Source organism: Emydura macquarii, unplaced genomic scaffold (assembly GCF_026122565.2).
Source record: "Emydura macquarii macquarii isolate MOO-44397 ecotype Brisbane River unplaced genomic scaffold, CSIRO-AGI_Emac_v2 contig_1253, whole genome shotgun sequence".
Taxonomy (NCBI): Eukaryota; Metazoa; Chordata; order Testudines; family Chelidae; genus Emydura; species Emydura macquarii.
Window position 1 is genome coordinate 87,542,396 of NW_027131390.1, and position 23,555 is coordinate 87,565,950.

The 23,555-nt window shown below is 40.1% G+C and overlaps 1 protein-coding gene across 1 annotated transcript in view; it reads right to left on the bottom strand.

Annotated features, from left to right (window-relative positions):
* Positions 1-489: 489 nt before the first annotated feature.
* Positions 490-23,555, bottom strand: part of LYPD6B (LY6/PLAUR domain containing 6B) — a 34,780-nt gene continuing 11,714 nt past the window's right edge. Inside the window, exons 2-5 of the mRNA XM_067549896.1 lie at positions 7,494-7,648; positions 6,208-6,306; positions 3,415-3,545; positions 490-2,467 (exon numbers count right to left, since the gene is read on the bottom strand). Of these exons, the coding sequence (XP_067405997.1) occupies positions 2,303-2,467; positions 3,415-3,545; positions 6,208-6,306; positions 7,494-7,608 (510 nt within the window). The 5' untranslated portion in view covers positions 7,609-7,648 and the 3' untranslated portion in view covers positions 490-2,302. The remainder of the gene's footprint in view (positions 2,468-3,414; positions 3,546-6,207; positions 6,307-7,493; positions 7,649-23,555) is intronic.

Here is a 23,555-nt window from a genome sequence, read left to right on the forward strand (position 1 = left end):
TTCAGAAAGAAACATTTTGCTCAACACTAGGAAATTCTAACTTACAGCTTGAACTGTTGGACTGTGGAATAGTCAGTCTCCCATAAGATGATGTCAAACATCCATTGCTTGAAACATTTAGATTTAGATGGCGGGAAAGAATCCTGCTTTGGCAAGCAAACGGAGTGGATGATCTTTTCCATCTGTAACTTTTTACAACTCTAATTTTTTTTTTTTTTTTTTGTAAGTGCCTTTTCATGAGATCATGGAGATAGATTTTAGACTGAGTCACATATTTACATGCAGGAAAAATAGAAGAAAAAGGGTCACCATTCTGAGATCATCTCTGGATAATTGTTGGAGCAGTTACAGATCGTCATCAATTTTGAAAATATCAGCTAAGAAGTTTTTCCAATTGCCAGTTAAAATTAAAATAGCGAAGTATATTTAAACAAGTTAGAAAGAAATACAAAAAATTTGACACACACAGGCTGAAACTATAGATTTGGTCATAATTTTCAGCTTCAATTTTTAATGAAATCTTTATGTCGATACTGAAAATTTCAATAAAAAATTCACAAAAATATTTGGACAAAATTTTCACAACTTTTTCTCCCCTCATGTTTTCAACTAATTCTGATTTATTAAACAGAAAGCTTTTGCTGAAAAACTAAGATGATGAGAAATCAAAAAAGTAACTTTTTAGTGGTTACGCTAGGGAATTCACAAATAAAGTACCAAAAAAAAAAAAATCTGAAACAAAAAATGCAATGCAGTGCTCTGTTCAAGCTGTATGAGTCCGGCTCATGGCCATGCTGCAGTACAAAAGAGATGGTGGATCCAGTAAGTGAAGGCACTCAGTGCAAGCTTCGGCAAAAAGGAGGCATGGCTGAAACTTCCCTCCATCCACAACCATCAGCACAGGTCCCATGTGGCTGCTAGGAGGTAGGCTAAGACAGAGCAGCCTTGAAATTGTGCTCATGACTGACTTGACGTATGCTGGTCCTTGGTATCAGGGAGTTTGCAAGCCCAGAGAATCTGAGCCAAAATATTAACAAGAAAAATAATCTCCATTGGCATATGCTGTAAATCTGACTGAATACTGACTGAAAATAAGTGAAATCAATCTCTCTCAGTCTTCAGGATTGACTTCTTCATGTGAAAGACAGAGATAGTGAACCGGGGGGTATCCATCCCTTGAACCAGAGGGATGAGAATACAGATATATATGATACACACACTGTTCATTGCAAGGCCTACAAAGGAAAACAAAGATTTTTTGTAACATGCAATCATAATCTAAATTCTCCCATATTTAATTTTGCCAGCCGGTCAGATGTGTGTTATTAGTCAAAATATGCAATAACCAGACTTTTAAAAAAATCTACTATAGCTATGAAAAGAAAGGGTAAGACTGGTAACATTTAGAGAAACTTAGGCCAAACTTTTCAAAGCTGGATGCCTAAAGTTAGGGTCCTAAATGAAAGTGTTGGAGTATCTGGAAGAACTGATCGTCCAACACATCTTATCCAAGATACAGGTGTTCTGCACTCTGGAAAATCAGGCTGCTTTTACTTACATGCCTAATAGAGATTTATAGGAGCCTAAGCTGTTGATCATCTTTTCTTAGGAGTTTGACTTTTTCATGGATTCGTATCCTTTTATAATCTGAGGAGGTGATACAATGTTGTAGCAGGAGATAGACAGAATTTTTAAAAATATTTTTCAGTATTTCCATAGGACTTGGCAGTTCTGACCAAAATTGAATTAAAAAAAGCACTTTTGTCTATTTCTTAGGCACCTTGTTGGAAAATATAGTTCTTCATGAACACCAGAATTAAGGATGAATTTAAACATTTTCTCCTCAATAAGGCAGACAAGAGTCTCAACACTACAAGTCAATCCTGAAAGTTATGAAAAAAGTGGCTTCTCTTGAGACAAGCTTGGCACAGCTGTGGCATCTTGAAGTATCCTTTTATCTCACCTGGTCAAGTGACTGTCTACAGACAACTAATTTCCTTGTTCAAGTAACGTGCAGAGTGCATACATGCTTCCACCACCAAATGGAAAATTCTGATAACTGGTTAAGTCTACTATAGTATCTGGTCATCATTTTTTCTTTTAAATACTGTAGACTATTTGCAAAAATTTTCAATAAACCATCAACAAATTTCATGATGTGAATGTGCATGTTTTCCTACCATCTTCTATAACCTGAAGAGGGCCAGAGACTTTTTTCAAACTGAAACGTTCTTCTTACAGTTTCACGTTAGAGCCCGGAAAGTTTATCTCTATGAATCACATGGGTACATGGAAAGTTGCATCATAACAACATAAGTGTTATAACCGATGCAAGCAATGGAATGCTAATTGTCCTCCTGCTGCCATCTGATGTCCTCTGAGCATGCATTACGGCAAATACTGCATTTGTGTGATTGGTCGGTATTTCTACATTGCAGATCATCCCTTCACAGCAAGAAACACATTCCTGTTAATAAAAAGAAGATTGGTAGATAGGAGTGACTGCAGCAGAAGTATATATGCTTTCAATTGCAAGGGTTATTACTTAAAAAAACAAACGACACATTACCATTGGTGGGCAGGAAACAGTTTTCCTGTCCCAAAAGGTTTAAGATTTTGAAAAAAAAAGTCCACCCTGAATCCTGACAAAATTAAAAAAGTTTTGTGACCATAACTGAGGAAGCAACAATTCCCTCTATAAACATGGGGTAGCATAACTGAGCTAGGTTTGACTCAAGAATTTGATCCTTCCTTGCAACTATAGCTTAGCTTCTTCATAGAAAAATAGGAAGATGTGCTACCCTGGCTCCCGTTCTAGAACTTTGACGTCTAAAATACTAAAATATTGTCATGACCCACAGGCCTCAAACCCAGGTCCACAGAGTTTACAGGAGCAGCCATGCTTCAACCTTCCGCCTGGCAGCTTGACACCTGCTGACCCAGGACCCATGAAGCCCAGCCCCAGTTTGAAGCTCCGCCCATTGGTGGAGCCCCAGAGCAGCCACCTGGCCTGCTGGCTCTACTTAAGCCAGCAACAGGAAACTGTCCAAACAACTGAGATCCACCTTGCTCTGGACCGCATATGTTGCACCTCCTGCTCCCCCGGCTTAACTTCCTGGAGCCCTGACCTGGCTTGGCTCATGGCATCTGACTTGTGGTTCTGATCTCTCATTTGTCTCCTGCCTCTGATCTCCTGGTATCCTGATGCAGCTGATTCTTGTATCCTGACCGTGGACCCTGGCTCTAACCACTAGGTCTAGCTGCCCAAGACCCAGCCCTGGCAAACATTAAATAGTCTCATTTGGCAGATGTCATTCACTCCAGCAGTAGTTATCTGAGTAACAAATGTTGAACAGGACCCTTATTTAGAAAGCCTTAAAACAAACATTTGCCATTGCAAAAACTGATGCTTACTTTCTGACCAGTCTCTCTGTGGGGATGACAGCCAACGTAACGGCATTCATCCCTGGTAGCACATTTTTTGGTGACAGATGTACTCCTTCCATGGCTTGTGAAATGATGAACTGTCAAACAGTACTGTGTATCTAAGAAATAAACCAAAACCGGGTTTATTTTCATGCAATGTGAGTTCTATCACATACTTTGAAAGCTTTCGCTAAATGATAGGTTACAATAAAATGCTTGCACTGAGAAAAGTTAGAGGTTGGGTGGGGTTTAGAGCAGTAAGATGGCATTCTATTAAAAAAAACATTTGTCATTTAACAGTCACAATGTCTTTGCTAGGCCATTTGGCCCCTACGCCACAACTTATAAGAAAGGCCACTGAGGTTGTTCTACCTAGTGCTTTGGCTCTAGCTAGCTAATTTTAGCAGCTGCTATCCTTTCCCGATTGCACTCCCTTCTCATTCCCTCTCCCCGCCATTCAGACTTGTTTTCCTTTTTCCTTTCACTCTTCCACCCTATTTCTCCCTCAGCCGCCAACTCTCCTCCTTCAAACATTTCCCCCCCTTCTCCCTCTCTTTAGGGTACATTCCCTTTCCTAATTTCAGTGTGCTTGCTATTCTCTCTTCTAAGTGTGATCTTCAGGCCTTATTGCTTATTGTCAAATGTTTTTGCACTACCAATGGATGCACCAACATGACACTTTCCATTTTGAGAGTTCACATATAAGACATCTGAAACCACATACAGCAATGGTTTATGTCTACAGCTTAGCATAAACCTTCTATTAGTCCTTTTATAGAGCTCTATTTTATAAAGTCATCCCTAAATAACAAATCTGCACTAAATATTAGAAGTAATTGTTTGAGATCCCATGTTAACTTTGCAAAAGACACTACGCTTGATGGTAGATTTGGTAGCACATTTATCTTTGACTCCAGGTTGAATTAAGAAATTATACTCTTGGAGACAGTACTAAGGCAACAGCTGGCTTTGGAGAGGGGAATATCATTTGAGAGGGCAAAATGTTTTCCAGCCATGTACCAATGCTGGGTAAGTTAATGGCTAAGGTAAGAGAAAATGCAAACAAGACCAACATTACATGAAAAAGTTTAGAAACAACATAATAAAACTGTTTGTTTCTTCACAAGCACAAGTAAAACAGAAAAGAAGAATTGGAAAAGAGGAACCCAAAGTATGTTTATAGACATTTATGATACATATTAATCTGGCATAAAACTACAAAGAGGGAGTACAAAAATAAGAACATAAGAAAGGCCACACTGGGTCAGACCAATTGCCCATTTAGCCTAGTATCCTATCTTCCGACAGTGGCCAGTGCCAGACACTTCAGAGAGAATAAACAGAACAGAGCAATTTTCAAGTGATCCATCCCAACGTCCAGCTGCAGCTCCTGGCAGTCAGAGGTTTAGGGACACCCAAAGCATGTGATTATGTCCCTGACCATCTTGGCTAATAGCCATTGATGGACCTATCTTCCATGAACTCATGTAATTCTTTTTTGAGCCCAGTTATACTTTTGCCTTTCACAACATCCCCTGGCAACAAGTTCCACAAGTTGACTGTGTGTTGTGCAAAGAAGTACGTCCTTATATTTGTTTCAAACCTACTGCCTACTAATTTCATTGGACAATTTCTGGTTCTTGTGTTATATGAAAGGATAAATAACACTTCCCTATTCAATTTCTCCACACCATTCAGGATTTTGTAGACATCTCTCATACTTCCCCTCTTAGTCATCTCTTTTCCAAGATGAACAGTCCCAGTCTTTATAATCTCTCCTTGTATAGAAGCTGTTCCATACTCCTAATCATTTTGTTGCCCTTCTCTGTACCTTCTGCAATTCAAATATATCTTTTTTTGAGATGCAACAACAGAACTGCACACAGTATTCAAAGTGTGGGCATACTATGGATTTATATAGTGGCATAATGATATTTTCTGTTTTAGGAACCATTACAAAAGGGATAGATACTGTTGCTGTATATAGAGTGAATATTTTCAGAGAACTATCCATGATGACTCCAAGATCTTTTTCTTGAATGACAACAGATAATTTAGACCCCATCACTTTATATGTATAGTTGGGATTATTTTCTAGTGTGTATTTACTTTGCACTTATTGATTGAAATTCATCTGCCATTGTGTTGTCACCCAATTTAGTGACATCTGTTTGTAACTCTTCACAGACAGCTTTGGACTAACTATCTTGAGTAATTAAATGGAAGTGTCAGCTAGGACTGTGCTTTGATCATTCATTTTGAATCTAGAATGTATAAAGGGCTGAATTCAGCTATATACATAATCTCAAATCCTATATTCTCCACTCAGTGCACACACATCACTACAAGACCTCCATCTATCCAAAAATGTGATTGTGCTTTAAGAGTACAGTACTCTAAAATTCCTCTAAAATCCTTACTACAATCCAGCCAACCCATCAAAATGGTCAAGTCATATTAGCAAATTTCTAATTATACATACTCTAGCGAGCAGCTTCCTTATTCTATAAAAAGATACTTTACACAGGACTCATTCAAATACAAATTAAACCTAAAAATACAAGGCCTTCAATACGCTTTGAAGCATTGCTTAGCATATTCAAATGGCTGGAATATTCATCTCAAGAGAAATCATAAGACTCACTGTTACTAATGATATCCCCAAGGCATCAGTGTGATGGTATGTTAATCCTACATAACTAGCTGTCCATGAGATGGTTGAGTCAGGAGAAAAACAAAATTAAATACCTTAAAGAATCTCCCTAAGACAGGCACACTTACTTTCAGGACACCATTTATCTTCAGCCCATCTGTTGCAGTTGTAATTGTCGACTGCATTTGCACACGTGAAACACTTAAAACTGTTTGGAAATGGAGTGGCTTTAAAAATATTAAAAGTATGTTAAGTTTGCAAATATCAAAAATGAAAATGTCAAACAAACAGTGCTTGCTTTTACATTTATTAGACAAAAATATTTATATATAAACATTTGAATACATATATACACATATGCACACATTTATACACATATGTGTATAATCACCGCATATACAGTTCATGTCAATCTACTGGGCAATAAGAACTATTTTAAACCTTACCATAGAAGCTTTTACTTCTTGTACTAACATCATCAAGTCTTAACTTTAAAACATTTTCTGGTCTTTTCATTCTCTCTCACAATCAAAACACTGTTTAAATGGAGAAAGAGTGTATCACTGTACATTACAGATAACATACAAGATACATGTCGTCCATATGTATGCACACATGTACACAGTCACCCAATCTACATTTAATCAGTTTTTGCTTCCTAGATGTGGCAGATTCTGCTTCGAAACCTGCTCCAAATCACTGCCCCCAACTCTGAGCAAGTGGTTGCCAAAAAGGGATTAATGAGATTGGTTTCAAATTCTGTTTTTATAGTATTTTACACAGACACATATACGAGTTTTAAAGCAGCTTGGCATCAAACGCCACCTGCTAAACATAACTACTTTAATCCTTTATATCACAGAGAATCTTACCCATTTGGATACATAGGGAGAGAGTAATCTGAGTGCAAATGAAGAAGCAGACATGTGATGCTATTACTGACAGCTGATTCCACAGCTACTACAGGGGTTTTAATTTCTTTCATTAAGGACTAACTTTAAAAGCGTTCAATTCATCCACCTCCCTACAAAAAAGCAGTACAAAAACCAGAAAGAGCTAGTCCATTGTATACGTTTACACTGTACAAAATGAAGTCATTCTTGAGACATAAAAGCATCCAAAATCTGAAAATGTTTTCTTTATTATCCAAGTACAAATCAAACACTTCTCTCCCTCTCTGTTCCAACTTCATTCAGACTGTATCTCAAATGTTAGGAATAATACCGAGCAGCCAGATGAGGCACCCAAATGAATGTTTTGTTTTAAACTCTGGAGGAGACCCCCAAACATCTAAGAGACAGCCACTGTATTTTAAGAGACAGTCCTGAAAACAAGGGATAACAATGGAAAGCTGATAGCTGAAATATTAACCTATGTTCTCAAATACAAAAAAAAGCCACAACTGGCTACTTACGGTCTAGTGGAGGTCTCACATTATAGAAGTTGATGTTCTTGGCTATAGCCCAATTCCCTGAATGGATGAAGATCTGAAGAAAAGCTACAGCCAATATGTGATAGAATAATAGCATGCTGACTACAATTGAACAGGGAAATCTGAAATACTGGTGCCTAGAAAAGAAGAACATGCATTATGACGGAGGAACCATAAAAGATTGAGAATGTGGAGCGCTGGACTTCATGTAAACTTTATTTCAAACCTTGACAATTCAATGGACTGCTAGTGCCTGTAAGCATACCTCACTAACAATGCTGAGCCACTCATAGCTGAGCACCTACTGCCTTCTACTGGTTAGGATTTTGTACAGTACAGCTAAATTTCTACAGTCAGTATTGTAGTGATTTTCGTTATGCTATGTTACTCAGCTACATGGTGAGTTCACCCAGGCAACATCAGTCTTGGAAACTGCTTATAAGGGTATGTCTACACTGAGATACCAAACCTATGGCACTGAGTCTCAATGCCCAAGTCAGTGGACTCAGGGTCGTGGGGCACGAGCTGCAGGGCTAAAAATAACAGTGAAGACGTTCTGGCTCAGGCTGGAACCCAGGCTGCAAGGGTATGTCTACATGGGGATAAAAGTCCCATGGCATGGCTTCAGTTGGCCCAGGTCAGCTGACTCAGTCTTGTGGGGCTAAAAATTGCTGTGTAGATGTTTAGCAATTTTTCAACCCCAGCGCCCGAGCCCCATGAGCCGGTACCAGCTGATCCACGCCAGCCGTGTGTATTTTATTCCTGGGTAGACATACACTGAGACCCTCCTCCTCACGGGGTCTCAGAGCCTGGGCTCCAGCCTGAACCTGAACATCTACACTGCTATTTCATAACCCCGCAGGCCAAGCCCCAGGAGCCCAATTCCACTGATCTGGGCCAGCCATGGCTGTGCCACAGGTCTTTTATTGCAGCGCAGCAATACAGAGTGTTCTTGAAAAAAATACTTCTTGTAACTTGCTTATAACATGGGTTTGACATAATTAAAACCTTTGTAGACCAAGCAGGATGCAATCTCAGATATAATTTTTACATCAGCAATGTAAAATCTCAATTCAGAGGGCCAGATCCCAGCACTCCTGACATCAATGGAGTTATGCCAACATATACCAGGACAGGACCTGGGCTAAAATTTTGGAGCTTGTTTTCCATAAGTACACTTATGACTGGCCTGGTATTTAAATTCTTGTTTTTACATTGTAATATATCCTTAAAAATGCATTCCTCAAAGAAAAGCCAAAGCAAGCCATCATCATAAACACAAATTAGAGGGAGAACCATCAATAGGATTTCTGCCATTCCTTTACCCTGGTGCACTTAAACTCGGCCTCTTGCAGTACTGTACACCTAATGGGTCCAATTGTCATATCAGTCCCACCAAAACTCTCTTTTGTACATATTCAGCTCTGTGTTCAAACTTTTTAAGCAACTGCTTGCACAGGTGATAGGACTTCAGTGTGAAACTCTGTCTCCTGGGCTTGTGCACATAAATCCTAGTGTTGGTCAAAATAATTTCACAACTCAACATTTTTCTGTGAAAAACAGGGACACATTTTTTGCAGACATTTTCACAAACAGCTCATGCTACTTTTGTTATTTTAGCCAGTTCCAATAAATTCTACCCCATGCATGCACAGGAATGAAGTCCTTTCCCTTGCATGTGCTAGTGCTAGTGCTGGGGAAGTACAAGTGCAAGATTTATGTGTGCATTATGGAGCAAATCCTGTTCCCCCTCTGCATGGATATGGAGGACTCCAGATTCAATGGAACAGTGACATTCTGCATGGAGAAGGGTAGGACTAGGATGGACATCAGGTAGCCCTTAGGGGCCCCTGCACAAAAGTGTGTAGCAGACCTTCAAAGACAGAGCAGGGATGGGCAAGCAGATCTGATTCGTGAATTTTCCAGTCAAATCCACTCCACATGGTGGGGGAGTCAAAGTGCCATTAAGTCAACTCCAGGCTGGAAGCTGCAGAAACAGCACCTGTGACACATGAAAACTCTGGGAGAAGAGGGAGGGGCCTGACACTTTCACTTACAAGACTTTCTTCCTGCTCCTATGCTTCAGGTGGGACAGCAAGCAGGAAAGAACTACTTCAAACAGGTTCTTGGCCTGCAAGCAGTCAGTGGCAGAAGGTTTGGTTTTGTGTATTAGGCCTTACTGACTTTGGTGAATGCAGTTTTTTTCATTTATGTTTATTTTTCGGGATATTTTAGCAGATATTTGAGAAACAGTTTTTGTACCACACTTACAGTGTATCTCCAGAACTGTTTCCTGTGGACACCCCAGGTCTTCTTTGGACTGGAGCCCAAGGAGTTCACAAACAGGTCAAGAAAAGCATCTGAAAGCACCAAACAGTGCCTTTGTGATCATCATTATTCTATACACAGGGAAAGAGTCAGCTCAGACCTAATATGCCTTTAATACTATTGGTAATAAAAGAAAAGAACATATGTATCTATGATAACGCTGATAACGCATGTGCCATAACACATTTACATTACATAACCCTACTATTCACTAGTGAGTGCCAAGCTAATACAGATGTACAGATTTCCTACTTTCCATTATACCCTAATCTCCGGGGAAGATTGACTCAGTGAAAGCAAAAGAGAAGAAGCAAAGGTTTAGATAATGATATAACACCAGGACAAAAGGTTTCCTTCTTTAGCAAGAGACGAGAACTGGCACAATAATTTCTCCATCTGTTCTATCTGATCAAAATCCCAGTAAAGACTTAGAGCCGGGTCATAGTGCGATGACCGTTTACTCCAGATAATATATTTGGCTCTTAATCTCTAGTTTTATTTCTCAAAGCTATCAACAGTCCCTGTGATTCAAAATGGAGGAACTGATCTCTAGCAAGAGAATCCTTTGAGAAAAAGAAAATGAATTCCAGTTTCCAAGACAGAGGTTAATAATGAGCCTTGAGCTAAACAGCTCCCCAACAGTTCACCATTCAGTGAAACAGGAAGACAATTGCATTGATCTAAGCCAGAGCCCAACAAATCTAGGAGATGATCAGAAATTTTTTAAAAGATGAGTGTGTGCGCTCATATTGCATTATTATGAGACCACTACTTTAGAAGACATAATGCATAACAACACCCTATCTAATACATGCAATAAGAGATCTATTACATATTTTAAACACAAGCATGGTTTTGGCAGTTTTGAACGTTTAACAGATGGGACAAGTATGTGTGTCACGAATGATACTTTTCTGCTGGCAGGGCATAAATCAACATCACGTTGCATCACAATATTGTAAACTGATTTCATGATGCAGTAATGTTCTATAGCTGCTGAAGTTTTTTTAATAATCTACAAACTAGATTTGTGGAACATGGGATTATACCATAGAAATCAGAACTAACAATGGAGAAAACGGGATGGTGACCCTATCACATCTCACCAATGTCCCAGTACTTTATCGGGCTTATTTTGTCCTCATTTAATCCTTCTTAGAACGAATGGTTTGCACCAACACTTGTTGAGCGAGCAACAGTCCCACCAAAGCTCTCTGTGTGTTCTACATTATTTGCTTTTATTTTAAGCCCGTGCTTGAAGAATGTCCCCTGGCAGAAACACCAGTTATATTCCCTTTCCACCCTATACATTACAAATCACTTGGCTGATTTCTCTGTGTCAGTTTTTGCTCCTGGATTAACATTTTATCCTTGTGTTGAGAGAGGGAAGCTTTTCAGTTCCTTTCCTCTGAGAGACCCATTGAGAAATGTGATGAGTTCCTCCTTTGCTTCATCCACAAAGATTAAAAACCCCTCAACCTACATTAAACTTAAAGTTTTCTGCTCAGATTTCAATGCACTGCACAAGAGAAGAAATCAAACACACAGCCATGCACTCATTCATTAATTGAGGCACACCACCATCCCAGGATAAATGAAAAATTGCGGGTGTATTAAAGGTCTTGGAAGTAAATTCCTGTTTAACTACATTTCCTATAAAGATATGCTTCCCCTAAAAACATCCACATTAAAAGACGTTGGATCTAAAACTTGGTTCTCTCTCTTAGCCCACAAATGAGAGCTCCAGTGTGTGGGTTTAAAACACCTATGAGGGGGGATTAAGTTAATCCCAATTATGATCCATTTAAATAGCCAGCTCTTTTCCATTGTGCTTATTTTTACAAATATAGAGGCCAGATCCCCACTCACATGATATTCCATATGTGCCATTTGGTTGCTCGGAGGGACTAAGAAGCTGCCCTAAATGGGAGGCGGGGGGTTGGATTCTGCTGCAGTAAAAGGATTCTTGGCTATCATTCACATATAGCACCCCCTTCACCCTCTTCGCCACACATACCCCAGTGTGCCAGGGACATGTAAGTGGTAAGGACATGGCCATTGGTGTACCCCTAAAATTACATCTGCCCTAAGGCTGCTCTAACTTTTGCCAGGACAAACTGGCCCCACTACAGGGGTGACACAACGTTACCTTTATGCCGCCACCTGAATCTCTGCAGCCCTTATATAGGCAGCATGACATGTTTACTCTCAGATCAATTTTGAATGTTTGCTTCAAATCCATAAGGGCTAAATACTTAATTAGGCCCTGAAGGCTTTGAAAACTTTGGTGGCATTGCAACAGCTCAGTTGTTTTTTGTTTTGTTTTTTTTGCCCCAAATGCAAACTTTCCTTCCTTTCTTTCATTAAATAGCTCCTGCTATGCTCTTCAAATACCACAAATTGTTGCTTTTCCCTAGTCAGGCCAATTTTTATCACACAATCTTGACTTTAAATATACTTCTGACACCTGGGCTATTGTTTTATGCTTACTCTGTGAAGGTGAAGCAGTTGTGAGGTTGGTCTTCCTCATATACATTTCCCTCAGTTTGTATTGACAAATTGGGAAACATTTGCCTTTATATAAAGAAAGATCTATAAACTGGTTAACTTTATCAAATGGATATGCTAGTAAACAGAAGCACAATGACACCTGTGCCAGCTTTCTACAAATTCAAGACTCCCCCAACCTATCTCAATTCCCATTGTTCAAACCAGATAATCTGTGGTAAATGGAAAATTTTAGGGAATAAAAATACAGAAGGGCAGATTCTCATCTGTGTGCCAGCAGGGTCTTCTTCCCAGGACACCCAGACACAGGGCCTCAGGATCTCCCTCCTTCCCCTGGGACTCTTCTCTCCCTTTCCCCAGGACTCCCATTCTCCTTCCACCGGGACTCACTCTCTGTGCAGCGAACCTTCTTGAGAAACACTGCTCAAGAGCCAGCATCTCCTGCTGGGACTGAGGAATCTAGCTCCACATACCAGGAATCCAGAACACAAGCGGGGCGCCCTCTCCCCACGACATCCTGTCCCCCTTCTGGCCTTGGCACCATGAGAAGTGGAGCTTTTTAGGCCAAGGTGGAGAGGCATGCAGGCAGCAGAGTGGCTCAGAAAATACTATGGTCCCACTCCTGTAGACACCTATGGATGTGAGTGATATTAGAAATGGGAATAATCTCACTAAAGTTGCTCATATTCATAAGCATTTGCAGGATTGAGGACTATATTTGTATACACATGTACCCCATGAGTAGGATTGCCAACACTCCAGGATTGTCCTAGAACATCCAGGAATTAAGGATTATGTCACGTGATGAAACCTCCAGGAATACATCCAACCAAAACTGGCAACCCATGAGAAAAAGTGATATCCATGTAATGTGATGATTTATCATGCACCTTTTACTGCCTAACCTGCTCACTGCCCATTGATCTGAAACTTATTCTTAAACTGCAAACCACCGTTGAAAAGCTGCCTTTTCCCTCCTTCCTTCCCTCACTCCCTCTTTTAAAAATAGAACCTACCATGGGAATGTTTCCTCCTCCGCTCTACAAATGTTGAATTTCCTCAAAGAATTACACCTGCCCAAGGGCATGGATGGGCAAGCAATTCAGTCCCGGGCCAGTAATAGCTTTTATGTACAACAACTGTCATGACTTTAAAACCTGCATCTCCCAACACTAAAGAGCTGAAAATGGGAACTTATACCAATCAGGAAGAGAAGATTACTTACCTGTAACTGGAGGTCCTACAAGGTGTGTGGTCACTATCTGTATTCCACTGAGGGTTTATGCGGTGGAACTGTACACACCATAAGGGAATGGATGGAGGCATGACTCAACTGAGGTAAGTCCTGGGTTGGAGATTGTATCTCCCTACATGCAGACAGCAGAAGAAGCATTCACAAGTCAGTTCTCCAATGACAAAGAGTTCATGTGGCCCTGGAGCTGTCTCCAACCTCCCCGGTGTCAGCAGCACATGCTCCATAATTGTATCCAGAATTGGAGCTGGAGGACTGTCTCAAAACCGATGGTTCCCTTGACTTAAGAGGGGCCAACTTAGAAAGCATGCACGACTCGGTGCTCAGTACCAGCAGATCCGCTGGTCTACGCAATATCTCATCCTGCTTGTGAGCCTTGGAATGCGCCGCTTCTCCGTGGCTGGAACTCATGGAAGACGCATCATCCGTCTTAGGCCTGGAAGGCTTACTGCCATGCATATGCACATGCTTCCTTGCCTCCCGAATAAGCCCTGGCCTGGGTTCTGTAGCATTGGTATCTCTGGAACCAGATCAATCTCTGCGGTTGGGGGCACGCTCCCAAGCAGTAGAGGCAGCGTTGTTGCTCATCACTTTCTGAGAAGAAACGCAGGCAGGAGACATAGATCTTGAACCCAGGCATCTTCAGCATAATCCAGTAACCAGGCATAGGTGCTGGATTGGGTTTGGGGTGGGGAAGGGGGCACCAGTAAACAGATTCTCCAAAGTCTCTTTTTTCCTAAAAACTACTACTATACACTAAAATACAATCAAAACAGCAAAAACTAGAAGAAAATAAACTATATACAATTCTAAAACTATGTGGGTTTTGTTTGTGTTTTTTTTAAAGTGCATCAGAGACGAGAGAACACTAACAACTCGGATCATGCAGTGGTGAGAAGGAACTGGAAGCACAGCTGGTCCCACCCTACTCTTTATCACTTCAGTCAAAACTATGAGGCAAAGCAAGTGCACGTGTGCAGAACAACGGACACTACCACTTTCAAATTCTCTGGCTCTGGACACATGGCGCACATGCATTAATCCCTCAGTGGAATACAATAGGGACCATCACTTGAAAAAGAATGAGATGTTTCCCATATAGCAAGAAGCTTTCACTTTCCTTGTGGAAAATCAGAAGAAAAGGATTTATCCAGTCTTGCTTCAAATTGAGATATATAGACACACACATCTTTCCTGCTACCTCTGAAAATATTTGAATGCTTCTGCATTTCTCTACTTCCTTGCCTAAATTGCTGTATTTTTTAGCTTAAGCTTCTTTCAATATCTCATCTAACTATTTTAACACAAGGGTACTATAAAAGTGAAAATTATATTTATATATTAAAGCTGACTTAGCACTTTAAACTGTTAATGACTGATTATTGCTTCTTTCCTAAAAGCACTCATAAATTAGACTTTTAGTTTTACTATTTTACACTTTTATGGAACTTTTCATTGAAGAAACTCAAAGCGCTAGATCATTGTTAACTAATTGAACCTCAATACCTTTGTGAGGCAGGTAAAAATTAATATACTCCTTTAATATATGAATAAACTGAGGCACAGACAGCTTAAGTGATTTAAATAAGGATCATATAAAGCATCATCTAACAAGCTGGGAATACAGCAAGGACTCCTGACTCACAGTCTCCTGCTGCAGATATTAGACCTGGCTCCCTTGTTTTACATTATAATGTTCTACACTATTACATACATAGTTTATATTTCTCTTTATTCTCTCTATCCTCCTATTTGTTTCTGTCAAATAGTTGCTCAGTCATTAGGTAAAATTATTATTATAATGATGACCATTGGTACCATAAAACAACAGCTTTGTTCCAATGAGCTGAGATTAAATCATTCCTATCCAGTGTAATTCATGTACTGATACAGTTTAATGTTGCATGTTCCACAAACAGCAAACCAGACTTGTCCAGTATTATGGGGGAAAAGAGAAGGGAAGGCAACTAGTGGTTCAAAGTACAATGGACCGTATCCTAAATCTGCATTGCTCCACTGATGTCAATGGATTCATGCTGATTTACACCAAATGAGGATCTGACTCATCATGTGTAATACTGAATGAAAAATGGAAGTGCGGAATTGCTGTTGATTTTTAAGTATAGAATAAAAACCTAGAGTACACTTCCTTCGTTTTTGATGCTTTTTATGTTTCAGGAGGAATCCTGTTTCTGATTCAAATTAGGCCCCAATAACATAGATCTAGATGCAGTGCAAAGATTATGCGCCTACAACCCATCTTGTAAAGAAAGTCATCTAGGCAATAAAAACAGAGAACTTGCCTAACGTATTCTTATTTGTCATGAGTCAAAATGCTATCATAAGCTTCGCTCTAAAGAATTACAGCAACAAAACTATCTGCAGCCTCATCAATGCAAAATAAATAACCTTTTTTGTAGAACAGCTAACATTAAATTTTAAGGCAAAGTAGCGAAATTGTGATTAAGCAGGTTAGAAGATATGGCCTGACAGCTTTGTGTCATTATTCATAAACAGTATTTCTTACAAGCTTCACTCTCAATTGCATCTCTCAAGCAAGATTTCAATAATTTACCACCTTGATTTCAGAACTGAAGAAAATGCTTCTCTCACTCTGGTAACCCAACTTGACCGATATGTAGGGCAAACCCCAATATCAGTCTCCACTTATCTACACCTAGTCATTGATCTCATTTCATGACACTTTGTTTTTTTTTCCCACCAGCAGAAAGCTGATGACAATCACGCACACCAAAAAAACTGGTTCTCTCTACCTAGCCTTTTCTATTCTTCCCTATTACAGCTAACATCTTCCAAGTCAAAAAAAGTTCAGAGCAGCATACATGTTAATGCAAACTAGTGATGCCAACTTCTGCTTTGAATAAGTGATAAACTCAAATTTTGAAGGAGGGAGCTTTTCTTGCCAGAACCTTTCAATGAAAGCATTAGATGTTCCAAGCTAAAAACTAAGTCACATAATAATAGCTCCACTTTTACAAGGTGTCAGTGTGCATTTCTTTCATGTGTTTCATGCTGCAAACTGGAACAGCCACATTCCTAACCCTACAATCCTCTTTTTTCCCCACTACTAATTCATTAACAGGAACTTTGGTCTCTTATCACCTACTTCTCCAAAGGTCAATTTTAGCAACACACTGGTTAGGTCACTTTCAACAGAACAGGCAAGATATAACAGTCCAGATGGAAATAATCAGTGCCTGGCTCCAGCACAAAGCAAACATGCAAGATCAACTTTCAAAATGTTTCTGCCTTTAGTTTATTTTGTAATCTTTGAACAAAGAACTAGTCAGGAAAGAGTTAACTTCCATTTTCTATTTGAAAAATGAGGTGAAAAAAAACAAACGCAGCATGCTACAGAGAAATATATTTGTTCTAATGGCATGAATGACCCTAAATGGACAGAATAATAAATAATACATTACATTTAAATAGAGTCAGAGACTATGGAAGCAATTTACCAACATTCACGAATTTAGCCAACAGCTTGCGAGGCAGGGAAACAATCACATCTCAGTTTTACAAGTGGAGAAACTTAAGTAAGAAGATTGGCTGACTTGCCTCGCGTCACACATGAAGCCTGTGGCAGAGCTGGGAATAGACCTCAGATCTCTCCAGGCCCCAACTCGTGCTTTAATCTCGACACAATCACTGACTTCAGTGAAATGTCTGCATCTAGTCAACACAACTGTACATTCTGCAGGGTCCCAGGTCCCTAAGTTATGCTCCTTTGTATATTTCCTAGCACATTAAATCTATAGTTTGCATGAAGTCAGTTTGTTGTACTGTTATTCATTTAAGTTCTGACCATTTCTCAGTGTGTCATTGGAGATGCTGATGGGGTGGGCAGAGCCTGACAATATATATTCATATAGAGATCAAGGGCTCAATTCTTCCCTGCATACAAGCTCTACTCAGCATGGAGGGGAGCAGCAAGGAGGCAGTTAAGGGTACCTGTTTCTGCAGTGACAGAGTCCCTAGCTCTGCCATGCCCCCACCAACCTTCTCCCTGTCTCAGTACATCCACTCAGTCCCCCAACACATACCCTCTTTCATAAAGCCCAGTCGCCTCTCCCACCCTCATCGTGGGGTATCTCCAGGCTGCCAGTATTAGCCTCAACTGGGCAGAATCCGGCCACTTTGCTCTATCTGAGCATCCCAAAGTAGCTAGAGCAGAACTCCAACTCTAACTCCCCGGGGTTGCCAAGAAATGTAGTGAAGTTGTTCAGTCAACCACACTGAGCCTAAAATTCCATGCAGAGATGAACAAAGTCAGTTGAGAATTTTATTCACATCGGTTTCATCAGCCATCTTAAGCTGGGCTGTTTTGTTTGTTGTTGCTCATGAGCTTCTTCCCTTCCACCCCAGGCTTGTAAGTGAAGCATTGAAGAACAACAGAAATTACCTACAGTTCAACAACGGACTTTGTGATACGGAATGTGGCATGGCTGGAGTTCCTCAAGATTTTTAAAAGGCCATTTGTTATAGGACCAATGCTAAGTCATTTTTAAGGGTATTTTAAAATTTAGGTTATGAAAGTGAAATGACCGAAAACCCAGCCTATGCTAAGTAAGCATTTAACAGGATTATGTTCTAGGAAAAAATCTGTGAAAACCTGGCGAATGTCAGCAGCAGTTGCAGAATGATTACACGTTAACAAATGTAGTCCATACACAAGACTTGATATGCTCTTGTTTGGTTAATTGCACTCAGTGTCAGAGTAAGAGCATCATGTTTTGGCAAATGTGGTCTATCCCCATTTACCTCTAGAGCTCTTCCTGTTTGGCAAAGCATTGATCCAAACACAGAAACAAACAGGTGAAAGTAAAACTAGACAATTTTATCCCTGGAAAGCTAAATTTTGTCCTGAAGCATTTGTGTATGCAAAGATGCATTCAGGTAAGTCTTCTGCTGCAGGAGACTTGCCAACACAGGACCATGGCATGCACTCTGCTATTCTAACCCTCAGGAGCAAGATGTCCACTACTACCAGGTAGTTTACACTGCTCATCGTGTTAAGCTGGGAGAGGGGACACGGCATATACCAAAGACCAAACCCACCTAGGAGATTCAATGGCCAGGCCAGTATACTATCAAAATATACGTTATAGCACTCAAATGCTACAGAGAAATTCTGCAAAGCAGCTGAAATCCCATGCAGAGTTGTTCCTAGGGGATTCTATAGTTGCCTATAACCTCCTCTCCTGTGAAGAAACAGGACAGGACATAGCCCTATGTTTGCTGTTCTTCAGCTGTTTAGAATTTAAAGTCTAAATGGCTATTATTAAACATTTTTATTGCATCTACCCAACCAAGCCAGAGCCCTTTTGTACTAGACACAATATAAACATGTTGTTATGGCAGGCACCATAAGATGGTGCTGTTACATACAGTCTTACAAGTTCTCTTCTTTAGTTTGCGAGCAAGTTTTTAGTCTCTGAAGGAATGCTGTACTGTTAGTTTTGTTATATAGCAGTCCTTGGAAATAAGTTGTAGCAGACAAAGTTTGCTCTCCACTTTATTTTCTATATTTGGATGCAATTCGAGGGACAGCGTAGCTTCCTGAGAACCAGACATTATATATGGACTGAGATTTCTGGAAGAGACAATGACTCTGTGTCTGTGTCTGTTGCAGGAATGGTGAATGTGTGTCAATAAGGCAAATTATTCCTGGAATCATCTACATCATTGATTTCTCTTCCAATAATTACTCATTGGGATTTCTATTTATCACTGTACAGGGATGATAGATAAACTGTAATCAGATCCATTTATCCATACTTTCTTGGGGGTCCTATTCCTGAATTCCAGAGGACAAAATGAAACCCAGATATGCCAGATCCAAGACCATCCCTAATTTGCCCATGTCTAAATCACAGATTAAAGGTTAGATCCTGCAACTCTTATGCACACAATGGAAATCAATATGCCTATTTGCATGAATAAGGGTTGCAAATCCAACCTGCACTCTCTTTGCTCAGTATTTAATTATGTTTCATTTGTCTTCAAATATGAGCTACAAGGACTTGGAAAACAGAATATAAATGTCCAGTTTTAAATTATTTTGTAACTTCCTACCCCAACACACTTCTTTGAAACACAATAGATATCCTCGAGACTTCTGCAACAACAGAACACTAGAGGGACTATTTCTCCACTTTTTCTCCAGTAGTAAAGCACAGGAACATCAAAAAAGTGCCAAATCAAGATTCTGGCACTAACTGACCCAGCATTTCAATTTATACCAAAAAATTAATCCTTGGATATTGTTAACAGGGATATACTGAGTGGGATTTTCATCAATTCCAAGGCCAGAAGGGACCATTGTGCTCATCTAGTCTGACCTTCTTTATAAGACAGGCCACAGAAGTGCCTCAAAATAATTCCTAGCACATATCTTTTAGAATTGCCAGTGATAGGGAATCCACCAAGATCCTTGGGAAATTATGATTAATTATCCTCTCTGTATACTTTATTTCTCATCTGAATTTGTCTAGCTTCAACTTCCAGCCATTAGATTGTATTATACATTTCTCTGACTGACTGAAGAGCCATCATCAAATATTTGTTCTCCATGTAAATACGTACAGATTGTAATCAAATCACCCCTTACCTTTCTCTTTGTTAAGCTAAATAAATTGAGTTCCGTGAGTCTATCGCTAAAAAGCATGTTTCCTTATCCTTTAATTGTTCTTGTGGCTCTTCTTCGAACCTCTCCAATGTGTCAACCTCCTTCTCGACTTGTAGACACAGGACTGGAAACAGTATTCCAGCAGTGGTTGCACCAGTGCAAATACAGAAGTAAAATAACCTCTCTGCTCCTACTCGAGATTCCCATGTTTATGCATCCAAGGATTACATTAGCCTTTTGGCCACAGAGTAGCACTGGAGCTCATGTTCAGCTAGTCATCCACCGCTCTCCCAAATCTCTCTCAGAATCATTACTTCCCCGGATAAAGACCCCCATCTTGTAAGCATGGCCTACATTCTTTGTTCCTAGAAGCATACATTTATATTTGGCTGCATTAAAATATGTTGTTTACCTGCATCCAGCTTTCCAAGTCAAATTGCTCTCTCTCAATGACTTATCCCCTTCATGATTTACCACTTCCCCAATCTCTGTATCAGCAGCAACCTTGATCAGTGATGATTTTATGTTTTCTTTCAGTCCATTAACATATTAAAAATGTAAGGCTAAGAACTAATCCCTGCTGGACTCCTCTAGAAACACCCTTTTGATGATTCCCCAGTTACAGTTACATTTGGAGACCTTTCAGCATGCCATTAACACTTGTCTGTTACTGTATATGTTCTATGATTTTAGATTTTGTAGTCCCCTCTAATGCACTGGGACTGACCACAAGGGCCATTTAGAGGTGCCTGTCAGCCCCTGCTCTGTAATTCGGTATCCAGAGAATCAAAACTCCATTGCAGTAACCATAAACAAACTGCTCATGATCCAGCTAATTTATATTACCTTTATAGAACCTGTCACTAACTTATCTCCAGAAAGTTAGTTACGAAGAAATGTTGCCCCTATGCACTACAGCAGTCACATGGCACTAGGCAACTGAAACAGAGCCTGTATTGGCTTTCTGTCTAGGACAATGTTTTTGCTTAGGGCTGGAATGAGACTGTCTCTCACCTTGTATATGAATAGTACACAGACGAGCCCAACAGCAGCCCAGGGTGACTCAGAGTCACACTTTCTACCGTGTGTCCAACCTGGATATCCAAGGAGACATCACTTATCTCACCCCTTAGCAGATACAGATAACTTCCCCACCCCCAATGCCAGGTCAGATCTGCAGACTGGCATGTCGGGAACATGGCAGAAACAAGACCACTCCCTGAACAGGAAGGGCTGGGGGAAGTAGTGGCCCCACGGAACCTGGTTTCCTCCTCCAACACACAGAGCAGTGTAAGCAGTGCAGCTACACAGGCAAAACAAGCACCCCCACAAACATCTCCAGTGCACGGCAAGCTGAAGCTCTGCCTGGGCTCTAGCAAGCCCAGCTTTTATGAAATAACCACAAAAGTGTATTTTTGTAAAACTTAAGTGACTGGAAATTTTCAGGTCTGCAAATTATGTTTCATGGCTCACACGTTCTTATGTTTATCAAGTGAATTGATTTTAATCAGAAATATGTTGGAGGCCAGCGGTGAAAAATCCTGGTGTATTAAAATAATTGGAGAAACTCCCAATAATGCTAGGATTTCACCTATGGTGTTTGTGTTTTCTGAGAGATTTGCTAAAAGCAGCAGCTAGCTAATTCATATAAAAGCTTGTCACTGAAATTTGTGGACCCTGCATGGATATGTATAATTATGACACAGCATAACATGTCACATTTAATGCTGTAGTGACACTGTGTAGCACAACTAATTTCAAACAGAAAATTACGCACAGTACCACCCATTACACCTATCAGATAATGCAAACCTTATTGTACAAGTTTGAACTCTTCCAGATTTCTCATATAGACACAGGTTCTGGCAGCTGACTGAAAAATACTCTCTCTCCCCACTCACATTCATCATGAGCTCAAGAGATTGCCTCAGCTCTCTTCTCTGCTGTCTCAGAAATTCCCCTTTCCCCTACAATAATCTCCTAAATGTCTCTGCCCTTGAGATGTCTTCACTGGACAGCGTGCAGACCTCTTTTTCTCAGATAAGCCTGGGCCACCTGACACATTCATATCATGCATTGTTCTATGGTTTTTCTCTCAGAAGCACTTTGCATAAATAGATCAATCTGGAGTGATGGGTACTCCAATTAAAACTTCTTAAAATGTAGTAGTAAGCAGCCTATTAAAAGTTATAGAAAGAAAGAAATGTGATCCAATTTCCACTATGAAGCTTTCTGTATACAGTATGCACTGGGGACTCTTTCCACTTGAACCTTTTCACTCTCAGTACTTGCAATCAAAGGGAGATGACTGGCTGGAGCTGATGAGAGTTACTCTTCTTCATTCCTCCTAAATATATTTGATATACGTGGCAGTGTCCATGACAGCATTTGCTTTTTAATTAGAGGCTTGCAAAGAAGGTTCAGATCCCATCCACCTCACAATAAACGCAAGCGATGGGGAAAGGAGAAGCAGTATTTGTTTGTTTTTATAATGTTTGACAAGTGCTAAATGTTTCCCATGAATATTAGTGGACAGATGAAAAGTCAATTTTAATTCCTTATATGATAACGTTATTGTATCGAGCACTGTGTTAGATTTGCAAGCTATAACATTAAGAGTATGGTGTGTGGGGGGGGAGAGGATTCTTGTTTTTGCTTGCAAAGTAGGAGGCAGCCTCTGCTTTGTGTGTTCAGCAATCAGTTCTGCTGAAAGTCAACTTACAGTAAGGTGGGGCAAGTTGTGTGTGTGCGTGCGCGCGCGTGCATGCGCACGTCTACCCTAGGGAGCAACCTGTTTTCTCTGTGTTTTGGGGGTCATGCAAGGTTTCATTCTGAATTCTCTGAAATAAAGTAGATAATGTTGCAACCTTCCAACAAAGGTAATTATATTTCTCTAATTTCTCTGTGTGTATGATGTGAACATAAACACTAAAACTTAAAAGAATACAGAGTTCATTTTTCAAAAAAAACTTTGCTGTATCTCTGGGCCTGGTTTCACAGATTTCCTGCCCAGAAGGAACCGTTAGATCATGTAGTCTGACTTCCTGTATAACACAACTCTTGTTTCACACTATCCAACCATACAATCCAAAAAGCGGAACATAACAAATGTCAGATCACGCTGCTTGGTTTTCAGGCTTGCTAAGTCACAGCTATTTCAGTGAAGCATTGTTCAGCACAATTTACCTTTCCAATATAATATATTACTTTTTGCAGTGTAGGAGCAAGATGAATTGCTTATACTGCTGAAGTGTGTGTGAACATAAATATCTCCTATTTGGAAGCGTCCAAACGTTTTGCTGACAGG